This window comes from Borostomias antarcticus, assembly GCF_949987555.1.
Source record: "Borostomias antarcticus genome assembly, chromosome: 5".
NCBI lineage: Eukaryota > Metazoa > Chordata > Actinopteri > Stomiiformes > Stomiidae > Borostomias > Borostomias antarcticus.
The window spans coordinates 3,394,493-3,413,639 of NC_140238.1; the positions used below are offsets into that span (position 1 = coordinate 3,394,493).

At 49.9% G+C, this 19,147-nt stretch overlaps 1 protein-coding gene across 1 annotated transcript; it reads right to left on the reverse strand.

Annotated features, from left to right (window-relative positions):
• Positions 1-11,458: 11,458 nt before the first annotated feature.
• On the reverse strand, positions 11,459-18,937 carry bmf1 (BCL2 modifying factor 1; the record flags this gene model as incomplete). Its single annotated transcript, XM_084438365.1, has 3 exons — positions 11,459-11,557; positions 17,595-17,809; positions 18,766-18,937. The coding sequence occupies 3 exons, from the start codon at positions 18,935-18,937 to the stop codon at positions 11,459-11,461; spliced, it is 486 nt and encodes a 161-aa protein (XP_084294491.1).
• Between the last annotated feature and the right edge of the window lie 210 nt (positions 18,938-19,147).

The following is a 19,147-nucleotide window of genomic DNA, read 5'->3' on the forward strand; positions in this document are numbered from 1 at the left end:
TCTACAACTATAGGCCCTACGGTCTAGTATCTCTCTCTACAGCTATAACTACAGCTACAGGCCCTACAGGCTAGTCTCTCTCTCTACAACTATAGGCCCTACAGGCTAGTCTCTCTCTCTACAGCTATATGCTCTGCAGGCTAGTCTCACTCTCTATAGCTACAGGCCATACAGGCTAGTCTCTCTCTCTACAGTTATATGCTCTGCAGGCTAGTGTCTCTCTACATCTTTAGGCCCTACAGGGTAGTCTCTCTCTCTCTACAGCTATAGGCACTACAGGCTAGTCTCTCTCTTTCAACAGCTATAGACCCTATAGGCTAGTCTCTCTCTTTCAACAGCTATAGACTCTATAGGCTAGTCTCTCTCTCTATAGCTATAGGCCCTACAGGCTAGTCTCTCTCTCTACAGCTATATGCCCTACAGGCTAGTCTCTCTCTCTCTACAGCTATAGGTCATACAAGCTAGTCTCTCTCTCTCTACAGCTCTCTACCCTATAGGCTAATCTCTCTCTCTACAGTTATAGGCTCTACAGGCTTGTCTTTCTCTCTCTACAACTATAAAACATATAAGCTAGTGTCTCTCTCTCTACAGTTATATGCTCTGCAGGCTAGTCTCTCTCTCTCTACAGCTATGACTACAGTTGTAGGCCCTACAGGCTAGTCTCTCTCTCTACAGCTATAGACCCTACAGGCTAGTCTCTCTCTCTACAGCTATAGGCCCTACAGGCTAGTCTCTCTCTCTACAGCTATAGGCCCTACAGGCTTGTCTCTCTCTTTACAGCTATAGGCCCTAGAAGCTAGTCTCTCTCTCTACAGCTATAGGCCCTACAGGCTAGTCTCTCTCTCTACAGCTATAGGCCCTACAGGCTAGTCTCTCTCTCTACAGCTATATGCCCTACAGGCTTGTCTCTCTCTCTACAGCCATAGGCCCTACAGGCTAGTCTCTCTCTCTACAGCTATAGGCCCTACAGGCTAGGCTATACCAGAGCAGGCCAGGGGGTTAACAGTGGAGTAGAGCCAGGAGAGGAGAGGACAGGAGAGGAGAAGAGAGGAGGATAGGAGAGGAGGAAAGGCAGTCTACTACTTTGTTTATTGCCATCCAAACTTGGCTCCGACGGGCCCGTAAACTCGTGCAATTGTTTGAGATGAGCTGGCCAGGGGCCAAGCCTGGAGTAAATCAGCTCTGTCAGTCAACAACAGCCAGCACAGAGGGGGGGGGGCGGAGGGGAGGGGAGAGAGGGAGGGAGAGGGGAGTGTGTGTGTGTGTGTGTAAAAGAGAGGGGGGTTGAGGGAGCGAGCGTGTGGGAGAGAGAGAGAGAGAGAGAGGGAGGGAGCGGAGAAAAATGAGCGAGCGAGAGAAAAGGAGGGAAAGAGGTCGAGTGGAAAGAGGGGGAAGGGAAGCTGAAGAGAAAAGGGAGGGAGGGAGAGAGAGAGAGAGAGAGAGAGAGAGAGAGGGAGAGAGAGAGAGAGAGAGAGAGAGGGCTCGGTGCGCTGTTGTGAAACCCGAGCTCGGAAAAATCGTCTCCGAAAAGTTTAACACTTTCCCAAATGTTTTTGCAGTTGTTGCCGTTCGGAGGGATCCATTGCGTGACCAGACACACGCATGGCAAAACCTCCACACGCAGCGCTCCCAGACTCCACCCCTACTGGCGCGCCTGTTTTTCTCCAGGCCCCGTCGCTCCATGCCTCCTCCTCGCCACGCTTCTGTTATCAAGGTGAGGCATGCTAACAAGGCAGCCTGCTGTCTTTGGCGTCCGTCCAACTTGCGTAAAAACGCACCCACTGAACTGGACCGACTTTAACCAGGAGGCTTTACCTCGCCTTCATCTCCTTGTCTCCCACACTGCCTGTCTCTCAGCAAGGAGTCTGTCTGGAAAACTGGGCATGAGCAAAGTCTTCTCTCGTTACTGAACGCCACATACAGAGCCAACGCCAAGGGTTGAGACTCATGTCCTGAGGAAACCACAGCGACTGCTTATTTTCAACTTACAGCAACCCCTTTCCTGGCAATTAGTTCTCAACAATGACCTGGCTTGTTTATGTTCTGTCTATTGAGTGACAACTCAGCATAATTGGACCTGGGCTTAAGTGTTCTGAAGCGACATGCCACGACATGGGTACACAGACACACACACGTGCTCTCTCTCTCTCTCACTCACACACACACACACACACACACACACACACACACACACACGTGCTCTCTCTCTCTCACACACACACACACACACACACACACACACACACACACACACACACACACTATCTTTCCGTCTCTCTCTCTCTCTAAAACACAAACACTTACACACACATACACACACACACCAACAAATCCCTAGAAGTTTAGAGTTTGTATCTTTAATTGGGGTCAAAATGTGAACTGATAAGCGCAAAGCTTTTTGAAAGTGACGAAACAGAAAATGTCGAGGAGAAAACAATAACTAGCAGGAGACAGAGAAGGCAAGTTCACTAGGTTCATGTGCTGTGCGTGGAAGATTTTAAATCCCGCCCCTTGACCGCAGGATACTGCTAGTGTTTGTGAGTCAGAGATTGTGTGCATGTGTGCCTGTGTGCGCCTGTGTGCGAGCCAGCGCTCGTATGTGTGTGTTTCTGCCCGTGCATGCGTGTGTGTCACAGCTGCGAGGCTGGGAGTGACGGGTCCGAGGCTCCATTGGGTCTCTCTGCCGGTCTCTCTGGGTAAACAAAGAGGAACTCGGCAGTGCTGTGCGGTGATTGCGCAACCTCTGCTCAGGAGTGAAGAGCACGGCCACGTTCTGCACGAGAGCGCCGGCGTCAAAGGGCAGCGTGACGACGTAGCGTACGTAAGGGAGAGTGACAGCGTTGAACTCTTGGAAGTGTCCTTTTGCACGTATGGAAAACACCTCTCTGAAACTGTTCACTTGCCTTAGTATGGGTTCCCAAGTACACTTGAAATGAAAAAAAAAAAAAGAACACGGAGTCACCCGAAGGTTTAATCGCGAGAAATGACTGCAACAGCAAGTGCTATTCGTCTTGAGTATTGACCATGTGTCAACAGTTCCTTGGCCGATGATGTGAGCACTGAGCTCCCTGCCCAGCTGTGTTTGGTTGGGTGTGGGGGAGTGGGTGAGGCCTGGGGGGGGGGGGGGGGGGGTTGGGCTGGGAGAGGTCAGCTGCGTTGGGGTGGGGGTGGGTTTGGCAGGAGGCAGCGTGGGTTGAGGGGGCTGTAACCCCACAGGGCAGCCACCACCCCCCCCCCCCTTAGCCTCCCTGCTCTCTATATTATGTGGCTGTGTTGGCTAAGCTGACGTTCCCATGCCAACTGTCCTCTGCCCTGTCCACTATCCCCCCACCAGATGTGTGCACTGAGTGGGAGGCTGAGTTTCTATGGGTTTCTCCCTCTCTCTCTCTCTCTCTCTCTCTCTCTCTCTCTCTCTCTCTCTCATGGCATAGCTGAGCTTGTAAAGCAGGGGGTCCTACAGTATTTGGCCTCCGCCGAGGGTGAACGGAGATGATAATGTACGAAGCACCCAGTGTCAAATCAACTGTTTTTACTACAGGCCAGCAGATTATGACACATACTTGGTGGTGATATGGGTGTTGGTCATAATAATCACAGCCTGTTACTCATGCAATACCACATGAACATTTCTTAGTCAGAACTACTGTAGCCTGCCAGCGCAACTGTAGTGTTTCATTGCCAAGGACCAGACAAGGCAGCTAAATACAAAACAAACAATGGCAAACAATGACAAAGTAAGCACACATTGTTATCTGAGGAGAGTGGGGGGGATAGTTTAAACAAAAGATAAGTGCAATAAGCATGATGTTGGTTTATCTAAAAAAAAATATATGTATGCCTTGCCAAACCCACTAGCTGGCTTCTACCATTAATTTGCCGAGCTAGTCTGAAACCACAGTGTTGTGGTGTCTTTCAGTCACATGCAGGCTGAATCACTGCACTGCTAACTAGATAGGTGGCCTATAGCTACTAGCTTATAGTCTCTTGAACAACGTCAACAAACTCGAAGCAGCAAAGATGCTGACACTCCATTTGAGATTTACACACAAACATGGAGCGTCGACGCCGTCCTTCTTCTTTTTTTGGCTCGGATAACTTCATTACTTCCTAGTGACAGCGTTGAAAATGACTCATAACACAACAGCTGCACGCTGTGCCACGACGTCGCCTGACAAGAGCCCGAAAACAGCTTATGCAATAACAACAAAGAAGCTATTACTATTCATATACGCCGGGCCTGCCTCAGCACTTTGTCACTGCTAGCTGTCTTGGATTACAACTGTCACCAGAGTAATTCATGTCACGACAGACGCATTAAATCGAGCTGCAGTGCCTCTCGGCCAACCCCTCCCTCCCTACATGTCTGAGTGAAATTACAGCTTAATGAAATGGGCGCGCTCACAGGTGATAATTAAGTAATTACCTCTAGCTGGTGAGCCGGTGCGAGGTGGTAGAGCGTGAGAGATCTCAGCGCTAGAGGGGGGATTCTGTGGTCGGCAGAACACAACAGGTGTGAAGGTGCCTGTCACTTCTAATCAGCTGTTATTCTTTGGCTCACAGCTACTTTATTCACCTAATGATACCATGCCATGTCTGATGAGCCCGGCCCCAGATAGCAAGCGGATCTGGGCCATATACAGGCCAGATCTGGCCGTTGTGGCTTAGTTCCGGCCCATATATGGCCCAGAATCATTACACATCCGACAGAAACCTTCACCGACACTGGACAGACCGTGGGAATGGATGACATGCTGTGGCGTTTCTAGGGGGTGGCAATAAAAGGCCTTGCAACCCCAGTTGCCAACCTATTAATATGGGGGAGATAACCTCTGCCCTCCCAGCTGGAACCCCTGCTACCCTTTTTCCATCCCAGGTAGAACTTAGCTAGAACAACTACTGGTGAAATGCACTGGGTTTGTTGCAAATGGAATATATTCCTCTGTGAAACTCCACCACAAAGTCCTCCTCAGTCCCCGACAGCCAAAACTCAACCACAAAGTCCTCCTCAGTCTCCCCAACAATTGGCGAACTCAGCCTCGGTGCCAGACACGGAGGAGTTAATAACGTAGGCCGGAGTGTTTTGATTGGCTTCGCAGACATAAACAAGAGCTGCACTTGTGAGCGACCCCTGGTTTTGACCTCAGAGATAGACGCTCCCTCTAATGGGTGTCTCTTTCAGCGCAGAGAGTCGAGGACAGAGGAACCATTGTTTGGGGCCGGGGAGGGCTGAGAGTCTGCCCGCAGAAGGGCTGAGCCAAGGGGGAAGAGGACGATGGAGCCAGAGAGCCAGAGAACCAGGAAGGTAAACAGACAGGGACACGGGGGTGTCCTCCCAACGATAGAATAATAGTCGAGATAGTGTTACCCAATAGATCTCGATTGGGCACCCTCCTGCTATCAGCCAGAAACGGATGAACCTCCTGTCCTAAAATCCACATAAACAAACTATAATCACTGCGAAGTATAACAAGATCTAATCCTTCATTTCTTTGTTTTGACAGTGTTCTCACACGTGATTTCTTTTTTTTTTTTAAGACTTTATGGCACTAGAACGTTGTGTATTTGATTTTGTTTTCTCTTGTGTAGACTCAACCACAACCTTGGGCACACACACACACACCCGCACACACACGTGTGAGTTCAATGTGTGTGTGTGTGTGTGTGTGTGTGTGTGTGTTCAGTGCCAGTGCCCCAGGCTGGGGTGTGCTCCTGCTGAAAGTGGGCAAACAGGTGAGTCAGGTGTCATCGAGGTGTAAAATCCTCCCTGGCAGTCATGACAATGGGGCCGCCACGCGTCAGCCCTGGGGGAGGAGACTTTAGAGACGGCGCTCGGCTTTGACCGCTCTGGTCTCCTCTGGCCAAGAGGAACACAACTCTAGGGCTCTTTTTTTCCCCCCTTTTCTCTGCAGAACATGGTCGAATTACCGTTGCTGACAAGTAATAATAAACGAAACTACCAACAAATGGGTTGTTTGAAGTACAGACCGCAAGAACTTTCGCAAGTGACAGCCACCCCACAAGTACTATTTCCTAGGCCGTCTAGTAGGCAGTCCTAGGCAGTCTAGTACAGTCTAGTAGGCAGTCCTAGGCAGTCTAGCACAGTACTTACTCAATGTTAGGCGGCCTACTATTTCTTTACCCCCACCCTCAGTGCAGCAGTGCACTGCGAACTTCCATGTTTACATCCTGTCATCAGTGATAAATCAGACCCCTGCCCCCGGGGCATCTGTGGTACAGTGTGTAACTAATCTGCAGGCTCAGCGGCATGACCTCTGACCTTTCAGGATGTGACAGTAACCTAGTGCGAGGTGACTCTACCTACTCTCTCTATACATGGACACATACCACAGCAAGGCCCAGCAGGAAACCAAGACACAGGTCACCTGTGGATCCTCAGCTGCTCGCTGCTGTGCCACAATAGACTGTGTGTGTGTGTGTGTGTGTGTGTGTGTGTGTGTGCAGGACAGGCAGCTAGTCATTAGGGAAGTCTGAAAGCTCCATCGCTTCCACTAAATGAATGACCTAACAGTAGGAGGGAAGGGAGGGCCGCGCCGCTGCCAGACGCCTGCTTAGCTTCATGTGCCTGGATAGCCTCATATTATGCTTGGCTACCTTCACAAAGTCAAATCTCACTATAGTGCACCCCTTAATGGAAGTCTTAATATTGGGCTAGAGTGGGAGGGGGGCAGATAAGCAGTGACTAGCCTAGCAAGTTCCACTCTACCAAGCCTAAAAGCAAATCCACTATATTGTGTTTATTTACTTAATTACTGTGTAGAGATATGCATCAGAATATCATTGTTTAGTGGTTGAATGGATGGCTGAGAGGTTTTGTAATTGTATGTACAGCTGTACATTGTTATGTACAGATTTTGTATTTTGTTGAAAGAAGACAGACGGGCCCTGAACAATTTCAATACAATTTATTGAAAAAAAAGTACCAATAAAACAATGAGAAATTCAGAAAAGGATTTGTAGAGCAAAGCTCTTATGTACAGCATATTGCACTACATAACAAATTGTCCTTACTTCCATATATATCAATAAAAAATAAAAATAAAAACACAAAACGAGTGCACAGTACAGTCTCGAAAACACACAGTCAATGTTTACAAAAATGCTACATTTTCGCTGGGTCTCTTTTCTTGGTGTACAGAGAGTGTGTGATAATCAAGACTTTGTTGAAACTGAGCAGATAAAGGCATATTCCAGGGTTTCAGTAATACATGTACAGTTCTGCTGTTCATCTTTAAAGGAAGGACGATGTTCCATTGATTTTATTGATTTGAAGAAACTCATCATTAATACGTTTTACGCCAAATTAAGCACAACACCGAAATACATTTCTGTTTGGTTGGATTTGATTTTACTCCAGGACCAGACACAGAAGGAATGTTGCAAGTTCATTTTTATACAAAAAAACCTTGATCTCATTTGAGTTGAAAAGATCCGGTAACAGTTATTAAAAATGATTTACAAGCCTGAACTGTCCTCATAAAAGACCCTTTTCATATTAAAAATACAATTTAAAAAGTTCAGAAAGACCATGGAGCAAGATGTCCTCATTAAAAAAACAATAAACATAAAAAGTTTAAACCTTCCTCAAAACTTCAAATGTATATAAAGTGGACTACAAAATTCAAGACACTGACGGTTTCCATAAACTACAAATCCCACTCTGGGGTTCCTGTCAACTTGCACTTTTCTGGTGATTAAAATGGCTAGATCAACATGGTGTGTGTGCAGCAGCCAGGGAACCCTCTGTCAGCTGATGCAGGGTAGGGTGGCTTGCTTCCCTTTCCAATAAATCAAACGGACAGTCCCCCAGGCCGGACATCGCTGGTCAGCGCTCCGATACGCCCCCGACACCCTCAGCTAGTCCGGCCTGGGAGAGTCCTCTGAGAACAATCCAGAGGTGATACTGTACATTAACACAGGAGAGAACAGGGACCCACAGTGGGACCTACAGACAAAAGTACTTTCCAGTGCATGTTGATTACAAAGAAATAATAGAACCAAAGGAATCGAGCCCATAAACAAAATGCCCTATCAGTCGAAAAATGAGGCAAGTATCTAAAACGGGGTACACAGTTAGTGGATATTCACTTGTCTGCTATTAGTTTGTCACTTGCATCATTCCCTCGTATGTATACTTTGACATGGGGTGACTTGGGTTTTGTGAAGGCCTATGGTGTGATAATGACACCAAGGTAATGCCTATCAGTATCAATGTGAGTGACCTTTAGTTAGCACAGCTCTGCTGCTCCCTACTGAGCAGGTGACGTGGTGGGTGACGGAGCAGGTGACATGGTGGGTGACAGAGCAGGTGACATGGTGGGTGACAGAGATAATGCCTTCACCAGTTGGGCCCATCACTGGAGATCACTAGCCTCAGGGAATACCAGACACAATGCAGGCAACCACTGCTCTGCACAGAGTCAAACCAATGAATCATATACACATCTAAGACCCCAAAAAATAGGAACATAAAAAATTGCACACACAAGCGTATACAGTAGAAACGAGCAAATATACAAAAAAAGAGAAATAAATAGAGGAAAAAAAATAAATTACAAAAAAAAGACTAACGCAAGAGGGAAATGGAGGAGCAGTACACACGCGCGTGCGTTTCCAGCCGCCTGACCGAGGAGCGGAGGGAGACTACGGCGAGACGAGAAGCAAGGGTGACTGGCTCAGCGTTCAGGGTCTGCAGGAAACACCATTGACGACGACGACTACAACATTCGGCTCTTCTTCCCTCACACCTCCTACACGCGTCTCGACAGAGTCAGCCAGCGTCCTTCCTCTGACCTTCCTCTGACCGGACTGACTTAAAATGTACCTTCGCATCTGTTGATGCGTTGGCGGGCAATGAACCCACGGAGGACGATACAATTCTGGACCTAACTGCCAAACGGTCAAGGTGGTTTATTTGTCATATGTACATGATAAGTGTATCATGTTCAATGACATCCATCCACTCAAATATGAGATATTGCCTAGTGCATCTAGAGTGGAAAAAGTGAATTGGTTCTCAAGGTTTAGGCTATGGTTTTGTGTCCCTGAGAGATATTTTTTTCTGTAGGTTCCTAAACCTAGGGAATGAAGCTATAATCATACAGTAATAACGCAAGTCTTTTGTCGAAACATGACCAGATTAGCAAGCGGCTCCAACACGACAGACTCCTGCTATGTGTACTGCTCCTTCAAAACTGACACAAAAAAAAGTCAATGGGCAATAATGAAAAAGTACAAACATCTTCAAGAACGCATCAGTGTCTTCAAAGTTCAAACATACTGTATAATCGGATTTCAACAGTCATTTACAGTCTTTTCTTCGTCTAATTTCAGAGACTGGTCAATTGGGTTCAAAATCAACAGTGGTCATTTCTACCAAGAGGTCCCACCCCAGGATCTGAGGATAAGGCCTGATTCATAGTCGATGTAAACAACGCAAGCTACGTTGTGAACGCAAGCTCCAACATGACTCGAGAGCTTGCGTTCTGTGTTTTGTTTCGTGGAAACGCAAGGAATTGCACTATGGCCGCATCAAGTGACAAATTTCGGCATGACACACGCAAGGACGCAACGAGATCTTGCGTGGCCTTTGCGAAGCTTGCGCTTATGTAGTTTACGTCGACTATGAATCCGGCCTAACAGATACAAGAACCCAACCCCCCCCCCCCCACACACAGGTACTATATAAAAGAGTAGGAAGAGCTCCCCGTTGTCATAATCCTGAGAGGAGAGAAGATGCTGTCGTTTCACAGGATGGTTTGTACAGTATTGCTTTGGTGTCCAGAGCACACATCAGATACGAGGACGAACACTGACGTCCCACCAAGGCACGGCAGCTCCACCGTTCTCAACCCTTCTGTAGCCTGGTGCCTCAGATGTTTTGGTGTTAGTAACTGTCCAGATTCCACTATTCAGTCGATTCTCCCAGGTGATCGGTCTTGGACGCATGTTAAAATGTTATGACGTGTTCAATCATACCGTGAGAAAACGGACACAGTTCAAAACCTTCATTAGTGGACAGAGGTTGGCTTTGTCGTGTACTCCTGAAGGGTGTATTCTAGTGCAAACACAGTGGATCCACGGTTCCACTTTAAGGGCATGGATGTCAAAAGAGACTGAGATAAACAGCATTTTAAATACTGGAGGCCAGTTTGGGAGTGGTATGATTATCAATCAATAAAGGACTTAATTGGCTTGAAATGGGAAAATGAACCACATGGGAAAACACTGAGGGATTTAATTTGTTAGCTCCGCCCCCGCGACAGCCCAAGGTGGAAGGTATTGTTTTTGGAGTTTGTTGGTTGGTTGGTTGGGTTGTCAGCCAGATTACGCGAAACCTACCAGACCGATTTTCATGAAACCCGGTGGAGGGGTGTGACACGGGCCAACTTAGAACCCATTCAAATTTAGAGCGGGTGCGAATCACGGGGTGGATCCGCGACTTAAAACAAAACTTTGAGAGAAGCCAGCTTCCTGTGTGGGGGCGCTAGAGGCACAGGGTTTGGACTGGGGGGCGCGGGGGGAGAGCCTGGAGCTCACCGAACCGCCCTCTGAAGGGACCCAAACCGCTGGCTCTGGCCGACCCCAGCTGTGTCAAACCCAGCTGCTCATAAACTGCTACTGTGATGAACCACCAGTATATTTATGACATTTGTCACCTCTAAGGTTCGGTACCCTAATGTCACTGTACATGTTGACGACATGCATTCAAGGGCGGAGGTATACGCTTCCCGAGCGTCCTTTCTAGTTTTTATTATGATGAATTACACTGATGGGGAAATGTTTGAAATTAATATGATAAAAGTGACTGGAAGAGCAAAGTCTTGTGAAAACAGTATACAGGATTTCCATTGAGAAGGACAAGTTGAGGTGCAAAATGCTTTGTTCTGACAAGAAAAAATCACCTCTTTGGAAATGAGTAAGTTGATCAAGTTGACCGGTTACCTGGGAAACTTCAGAAAAGAAAAGACCCCTGAGCCACTCCGCCTCCTCTCCTCAAGCTCCTCCCATCCTTCCAGTCGCTGAAGCTTGGTTCTCAACAGTTAGTCGCTTTGTGGCAGGAGACAATGACAATAAGGCATTCCCAGGACCCTCGGAGGACGTTCCAGATGTACACATGCGGAAGTGCAAAACAATAAAATTCAACAAGAACAACGTACTGTACAAAATACTACATCACACATTTACCAAAATATTAACATCATCCTGAAGAGGAATCTTGTGAAACAACATGGCATCTTCTTGGGGGAAAAAAGAAAAGAAGAAAGAGGCCTGGCTAAAAAAAAAAAGATGCTTGTCACCGTCCCGCGGCGACCTTTTTTTCTCTTCTTCTCCTTCGGCTCTTTTTCCTTCCCCCCCCCCCCCCAACAGACCCGTGTTAGATTTAACAGTGCCATTTTGGAGTCCAGTCTCTGGGCGGGAGATGGGAGTTGTAGTCCTCTCACCTCCCGCCGAAGGGCTCCCTCTCGAACAGTAGGGTGAGGAGGGTCGTGGCTAGGCGCCACCACAGCGGGCCCTGGTGCCTTTGGTTTCTGTGATACTGCAATGAGAGAACGAGAGAGAGGGAAAGAACACAGTCAGAACAGGAGGCAGAGAGGAAGATGACAAATGATGATGATGATTGCGATGATGATGAAGATGATGATAGTCAGGAACGCTGGTACCGGAGTGACAAAAGATGGCATTAATCTCGGGCATTCAGTCCGGGCTTAAGGGTGCGTGCGCTGGTGTGCGTCGGTGTCGACTGACATTGTGCAGAGCGAACGAGGTTGACAGAGGAGGGGATGAGTCAGAACCGGACACCGGAGTACCCGCTGATATTTCCACAACAGTCTGAGCGCGTCGCCAACACAACTGACTAGGTATCGCTTATTGTGTGTGGGATTGAGAGACCTACAGACTCTACTGCTCAGACTCTACTGCTCAGACTCTACTGCTCATGCTAACTACCAACACAACTGACTAGGTATCGCTTATTGTGTGTGGGATTGAGAGGCCTGCAGTCTCTACTGCTCAGACTCTACTGCTCATGCTAACTACCAACACAACTGACTAGGTATCGCTTATTGTGTGTGGGATTGAGAGACCTACAGACTCTACTGCTCATGCTAACTACCGAGGCCGTGGACGCGTCCATCATACGCTACAGTCAGGCGCTTTTTATCATGCAGAGGCCAAGAGCACTAGTATCTTCTTTCCCTCTCTCTCAATCCTCTCTTTCTCCCTCTCCCTCTCTCTCTCGGGCTGGAGAATTGGATTGTGTGTGATTAGGGGGATAATGCTATCTCTTCCACTGAGAAGGAGAGATAAGATAATTGCACTAAATGGGATTAGGGGGCTCTTTGGGGAGGTAGGGGTTGAGAGTGGGTCGGCTCCTCTGGAAACGCATATCTGTTTGAGAGCCATACAGTAGCTTAGCCCTGCAGACCAACAACTCACACACAGACGAAACGCAGACACCAGCACGCCTGATAGCGCCGCTGCTATTTTCAGACCCAGGCCATAAACTAGGGAAGCGTAGCAAGAGACCACAGACAAGCTTTTTTTGTTTTCATGACAATACTCCCAAGTGCGCAGCCAGTTCCGTGGCAGCGTGGTCCTATTGTTTGTGTTGCTCTTCATATCTGACAAAGCCGAGAGATTAGGATTTGCTATTGACACACAACAGATGAGGCTGTGTGCAAATGTCAACCTGTTTACCAGGCTGGCATCGCGATAAGGGTTTTTTCTACATCCTTTTCGGAGTGTTGCAGGACATTGCATAAGCGCCTGCAGGATTCTAACTGGCTTCTGCACGCTCCACGCACGCACGCACACGCACACGCACACACACACACACACACCTTTTCTTTTTTCTTCAAACTAAAATAATAGAAAACGTATCAAAAGTTGCCATTGGCTATTTGCGCGACTCCTGGGAATCCTGATAGAACCTGTTTTCTGTTGTAACACTTATCATAACTTGGCCTGGGGCTGTTTTGATAAGAACGTACAGTAATAGCATTGAAGCCTGTTTTCACAACACGGTCTGTCATCCACTGCAGAGATTTGAGTTCCCCTGAAGACACCTTGTGCTAACTACAGCTAGCATAGTAGCATATTGTCAGCCTGGTAAACAGGTTGACGTTTGCACACAGCTTAGCATAGTAGCTAGCTGTAGTTAGTTACCGTGTGCTAACTACAGCTAGCATAGTAGCATAGTAGCAGTTAATTAAAAGAACACTGCGGTGATTTGAGTTACTTTAAATGTAATTACTGGCAATGACCACCCTCCCTGTTTACAGCTGAACAGGTTCACCCCTGGCAGCCATGTCCTAGCTGAGTGTGTCTGTGAGTGTGTGTCCGAGTGTGTACTTGTGTCTGCGTGCACATTTGAGTACAGTATGTATGCTTGAGTAGGTGATATGATGGCAAATAAAACAACATTTAGTTCATTAAAGCAAGGAGGGAGGCGACCGGACCAGCCTTGGTTCTAGAAACCTCTTTAAAGCATCGGTGAGTCACGGTAATACCATTCGCTAGTTGTGTTTACCACACTAAATCAGCTCTTAGCTCTTCTACCCACCCCCAAGTGCAACACTGTCCTCTAAAAACCAGAAGCAGAAAGTCCCCGACAGTGACCTTTAACCCCATCCCTCCACCCAGAGAGAGGCGATAAGAGAATGAGAGAGGAGTGTGAAAAAGAGAGATGTGTCGGCAGGAACTGCGTCGCTAACAACAGTCGGGAGTCACGCTACCGCCGTCACCAACTGTCAGATTGTGACTCAGGCTCTATATTTAGGCCTGGCGCTAGACAGCGGAGTCTGCCCAGATGCGCCGTGTCGTCACTCCCGGCATGGCTACTAGAAAACTGCAGGTCTGCTGCAACTTCTTTTTCTTCTTTTAAAACAAGCCTGAAGACTTTTCTTTTTGCCACTGCTTCCTAAGAGGAGTTATGTTTATCTGTATACTGCACTGTAACTTTTATTCCTGTATTCTATTTGTCCTGCTTTTTGTTTTAAATGTCTATGATGTCTTGCTTTTTGTTTTAATGCGTTTAATGTCTCATGTAAAGCACCTTGAATTGCCCTGTGGCTGAAATGTGCTATACAAATAAAGTTGCCTTGCCTTACTGTAGCAGCTAGCAGTGCCCCGCGCCGTCACACCCGACAGGGCTACTGTAGCAGCTAGCAGTGCCCTGCGCCAGCCTACTGTCGGCGCCGCTGCTCTGGACGGGCTCCTCCCGGCTGGCCGGGCCCCGGCTCCAGCGAGGCAGACTCATAAGTCGAAGAAGAGTAGAGAGACGAGCAGAAGTTGAGGCCGAAACTAAGAGCATGGTAGTAGGCATGGTAGTTGGGGGGGGAGGGGGGGGGGTCTTAAGTGTAGCTGTAGCTGAGTTTGTATAGCAAATTTTTTTTGGGTCTCGCTGTCCAATTTGAACCCCCTCCCTCGCCCCAGATGTGTTGAAATAAGAGTAGAGTGCCTAAAATGGAACAGTCAGATGATAAAGAGCCAAGGACTGACACACACACACACACACCCACACACAAAGATAAGGGGTAGTCTGACATTCATCACACACACACACACACACACACACACACACCAGACATTCAACACTTCATTCAACGCTCCTATCGAAAGCACCGGGAGGACCCTGTAGAAAAACACGGGGATGTAACCCAACGCTGCTCCTTGCCCCGTGCGGGCCGAGGCCGCCTTCCTGCCATTGTGACCGTCATTACTGGCCTGTCTCGAATGGCAGGCCTGCTAATGTCAGAGAGGCCTTCCTCCGGGGCCCGCCGCGTCCCCTCCGGCCCTCGCTGAGACTGACGAGCAATTTATCTGTCAGCGCCATCGCTCCCTCTCATACACACTTAAGTTGCCTGATACCCCCCCCCTCTCCTCCCTCCCCCCTCCCCCGCCACAGGCCGGGGGCTCCCACAAGCCCCGGAGACAGGAGGGGCACATCGCTCGTAAATCTACCACCGAGATCGATGTCAAGTTTCAATGGTGTGAGACATGTTGCGGCTGTGATGGCAATCTTCCGCCGACGACAAGTGTGTGTGTGTGTGTGTGTGTGTGTGTGTGTGTGTGTGTGTGTGTGTAGCAGAAGGCAGCTCATGGTGCGAGACAGTGTGATATGTGCGGTATGAGAAAGTGCGATAGATAGTGAGACAACAGAGAGATAAGTGTCTGACTGACACCGGTGCACAGACGGGATCTGCCAAGTCTCCCCGCGGCGGTCTGAGGTAGTAGGTGAGCCCTACCTACCCTGCCGCCCAACGCTTAATTACGAAACGCCCGCCACAGACAAGAGCCAGGAATAGCAGCCGTGGGCTGAACTGGAGATGGTGCATACGCAACCACACGCATCTGTTTGGGTTAGCCGGGCCAGGCGTCACTCAGCCCCAGACACACACCGAGGAGGGCTAGACTCTACTGGGCTCGGCGCGGCGCTGGAGCTCGAGTGCCAACTTGACTGACAAAAGAGTAGTGAATCACTAACAGGGCGGAAATAATACACGCAACTATTGGTCTCTGTGTACTGCGAAATATTCTGAATATCCCTCAGTGTTGCGTTATTGCGGAGTGTAAAATTGAGGTTTAAATGATGTTGCCTGATGGTTTGCCTATGTCCTAGTGTGTGTGTGTGTGTGTGTGTATAAAATTATGTGGGACTGTAAAATTGAGGTTTAAATGATGTTTGCTTATGTGCTAGTGTGTGTGTGTGTGTATGTGTGTGTGCGTGCGTGCCCTATCTCTACACCGCTTCAGGATATGACATCACAAGGCCCCCTCCCTCTGCCTGTCATGGTATGTGTGTGTGTGTGTGTGTGTTTACTCAGCCAGTGGTGAGCGACACAGGGCTACTTCCTCCTTCCTCCTGTGGCTGGCTTGTCTCTGCTGTGTGTCAGCGTATCACGGTCGCGCAGATAAGACTGCAACCTCCTGTCTGTCTGTCTGTCTGTCTGTCTGTCTGTCTGTCTGTCTGTCTGTCTGTCTGTCTGCCTGTCTGTCTGTCTGCCTGCCTGTCTGTCTGTCTGTCTGTCTGCCTGTCTGTCTGTCTGTCTGCCTGTCTGCCTGTCTGTCTGTCTGTCTGTCTGTCTGTGTGATGAGTCACACAGAGCGACAGAGGCGAGATATTAATAACGCTGAGTGAGAGAAAATCCCCCGATACTTCACCAAAACAAGAAGTGACACGTTATCTATGAGCGCTATTAAGGGGCATCTCGAACCCTCGCCTGACAGTACGAGTCAATGGGTCCAAGCACTTGAAAACAGTGTTTAAGGAAATCCAGGATCGTTTTGGTCGAACGAGGTTCCTTCCAAACCCTCCGGCCTCATCAGCTTGACAGCACCGTACATTAAATGACTGGGTATATCTGTACCATACCATCATTATCAACCGCCCCCCTCCCGACCGCCTAAGCCCCTCCCCCTGTGGCCGGCGGGGCCTCTTATTAGGGCGTCGCCTGCGGGTCGTCCCGGGCGACGGGGCAGGACTGAGTGGAGTCTCCCTGTGACCACAGCTGTTCCCCCCGGGCTCCAGTGCCAAGCTTCGGGTTACAACATGTTTACCTAGCCCTGCCACTTCTGCTTTCTCTGGGCGTAAGACCGTGTGTGTGTGTGTGTGTGTGTGTGTGTGTGTGTGCGTGCGTGAGTGTGTGCATGCATGCGTGCGTGTGAGTGTGCGTGTGTGTGCGAGTGTGTGTGTTGGCATGCAGGCGTGCAAATGTGTGTGAGTATGTGTGTGTGCGCGTGCGTGCACGAGTGTGTGTGTGTGCGCGTTTATGTATCTGCTTTCTTTCAACGCAAATGTTTTCTCCACCTCTCTCTCTCTAACGGGGCCCTGGTGCTCGGCAGCTCTTGGACGGCCCACAAGTTCAGTTCCACCCTCAATACGACCGCACGACTGTTAAGTGTTCGCAGTCACATCTAATCCACACAGCCACTAGCGGCTAAGTGAACGCTAGTGTCGGCCTGACCACAGCGTCGGTGTGTATTGTGTGGCGGCCGCCTCCTCCACACCCCCCCGCCCCCGCCCCCCTGCAGTGGCAGCTCTAGGAGGAAACGGAGGAAGAGAGAAAGAGAGAGACATAAACAGGAAGAGGAGGCAGGGGGGACCATGGGAGGGGGGGAGGGGGAGGGGCTTCCCTGGGGCAGTCGAGTCTTGGGGGGGTGGGGGGTGGTGGGGGGGTAGAACGGGAGGTCAGAACACTGGGGCGAAAGTCGGCTCACAGCCTGGCGAAAACAAACACATGTGAGGGGGTGTGGAGAGACCGTGGAGAGACCGTGGAGAGATCGTGGAGAGACCGTGGAGAGACGGTGGAGAGACCGCGGTCACCGTGCAGCGATGCCCCCTGGGAGAGCCGACATCCCGCTCTCTCTGCGGGGCGGGAAGTACCCGGCGGTCAGCGAGGTCACCGCGTTCGGTCGGACTTTTTTGCTCGGCGAGCCTAGCCTGTCCGCTGAGCGTGTCGAGTCTGTTCAATCGGCGTGTGTGTCTCTGTGTGTGTGTCGCGTTAGCTCGTTGGCTACGTTCAGCGCTGTGTGTGTGTGTGTGTGTGTGTGTGTGTGTGTGTGTGTGTGCTCACCAGCTGCAGGTGTTCTTGGTGGAACTGGTCTCCTATCAGCTGGAGCTTCTGTCCGATGCGCGCCTCCACGCTGCCCATGGGCTGCTGCTGCTGTAGTCTCTCCATGCCTCCTCGCTCCTCTTCCTCCTCCTCCTCCTCCTCTTCCTCCTGACGAGGAGCCGGATCGCCGACGCGCTCGAAGCGTGCCGGGAAGTGCAAACGAAATCCTGCGTTGCCTGCGGGAACAAGAACAACGAGACGGCCGGTTGGAGGAGGAGGGGTGGGGGCGTGTCACAGCATCCCGTCGTGAACATTTACATCAAACGGCTTGTGACTTTGCTGGCGGCGCGCTTCATGACTCAGCACTCTCATGGGCTTCCCCCAGTTGCTAGGTTTCCGCACGTCAGCAGGAACAAGGTGAACAAATGAAACCATATCTAATATAACTCTCCTCCCTGACTAAGGGGCAGGTCTGGGGCGAGCTGGTGCCCCCCCGGGGGGGGAGGGGGGGGGTTTTGAACTGAGGAAAGCAGGTTGGCTCCGCCTGGCGCACAACATTAGCTCCTGAAGGGGAACCTTTATTTAACCTTTAACCTTTACGAGCGCCATCGCCGTTCTATATATCATGCCAGGAATTGTCACTCGGAAGCTAGGAAGGGTCAGACGGCTCTCTGTAGCGAGGGACAGGTCAGTCACGCAAGGTGAGGGATGCCATCGGTGTCCCGCCGTCCTCTCCTGCCGACCTGGCGCCTGGTGACTGGCGAGGCAGCTGGGTACACTTCACGCACGTCATAAAAGTGGCTGCGGTCGGGACTGTCAGGCGCCATCCAGTTCCACTGATACTGGACCTGGCTGGTTCTCACACCACGGCTCTCACACCCACCGTGTCCCACACACTTCTGCTTTATGGGCTGTTTGGGGTCAACACAGGCCTACGTTCACGGCTCAATCTATTATCTGTGCCACGAATGTACACTGTCCTCTGATAGTAGGCTTTATGTGTGTGTTGTATTTATGTGTATGTGTGCGTGCGAGTGTGTGTGTTTGCGTGTGTGACTTGTGTGTGTGTGCTTGTGTGTGTTTGCGTGTGTGTGTGTGCATGTGTGTGTGTTTGCGTGTGTGTGTTTGCATGTGTGCGTGTGTTTGCGTGTGTGCTTGTGTGTGTGTGTGTGTGTGTGTGCCGAGGCCTCACCGTAGAAGAGAGGTCTGGGCTCCTCCGCCACGCCCCAGGGTAGCATGCCGTTGGGCGGGGCCAGGGCGGGGCTGGCCGTCTGGGTGCCCCGGTCCTCGTACTTTATCTCCCTGAAGGCCGTGCGCCAGCAGTGGGAGTCCGACTCGAACACATCATCCTCCTCATCGTCCATACGGGGGGTGCTATTCTCCGGGCCACCTGTGGGGGGGTGGGTGGGGGTGACATGGGTGTCACTGCAGAGTGCCCTTAAGTTGTCTGTCATTACAATTCAATTAACTTCATTTCAACCTTTATTTATACTCGTGAAGCACTGAGGTTTCCCTCATTTAGGGTGTTGACGAGTTCAACGGTAGTTTATTGAACGGGCGCTGGACACAGAATG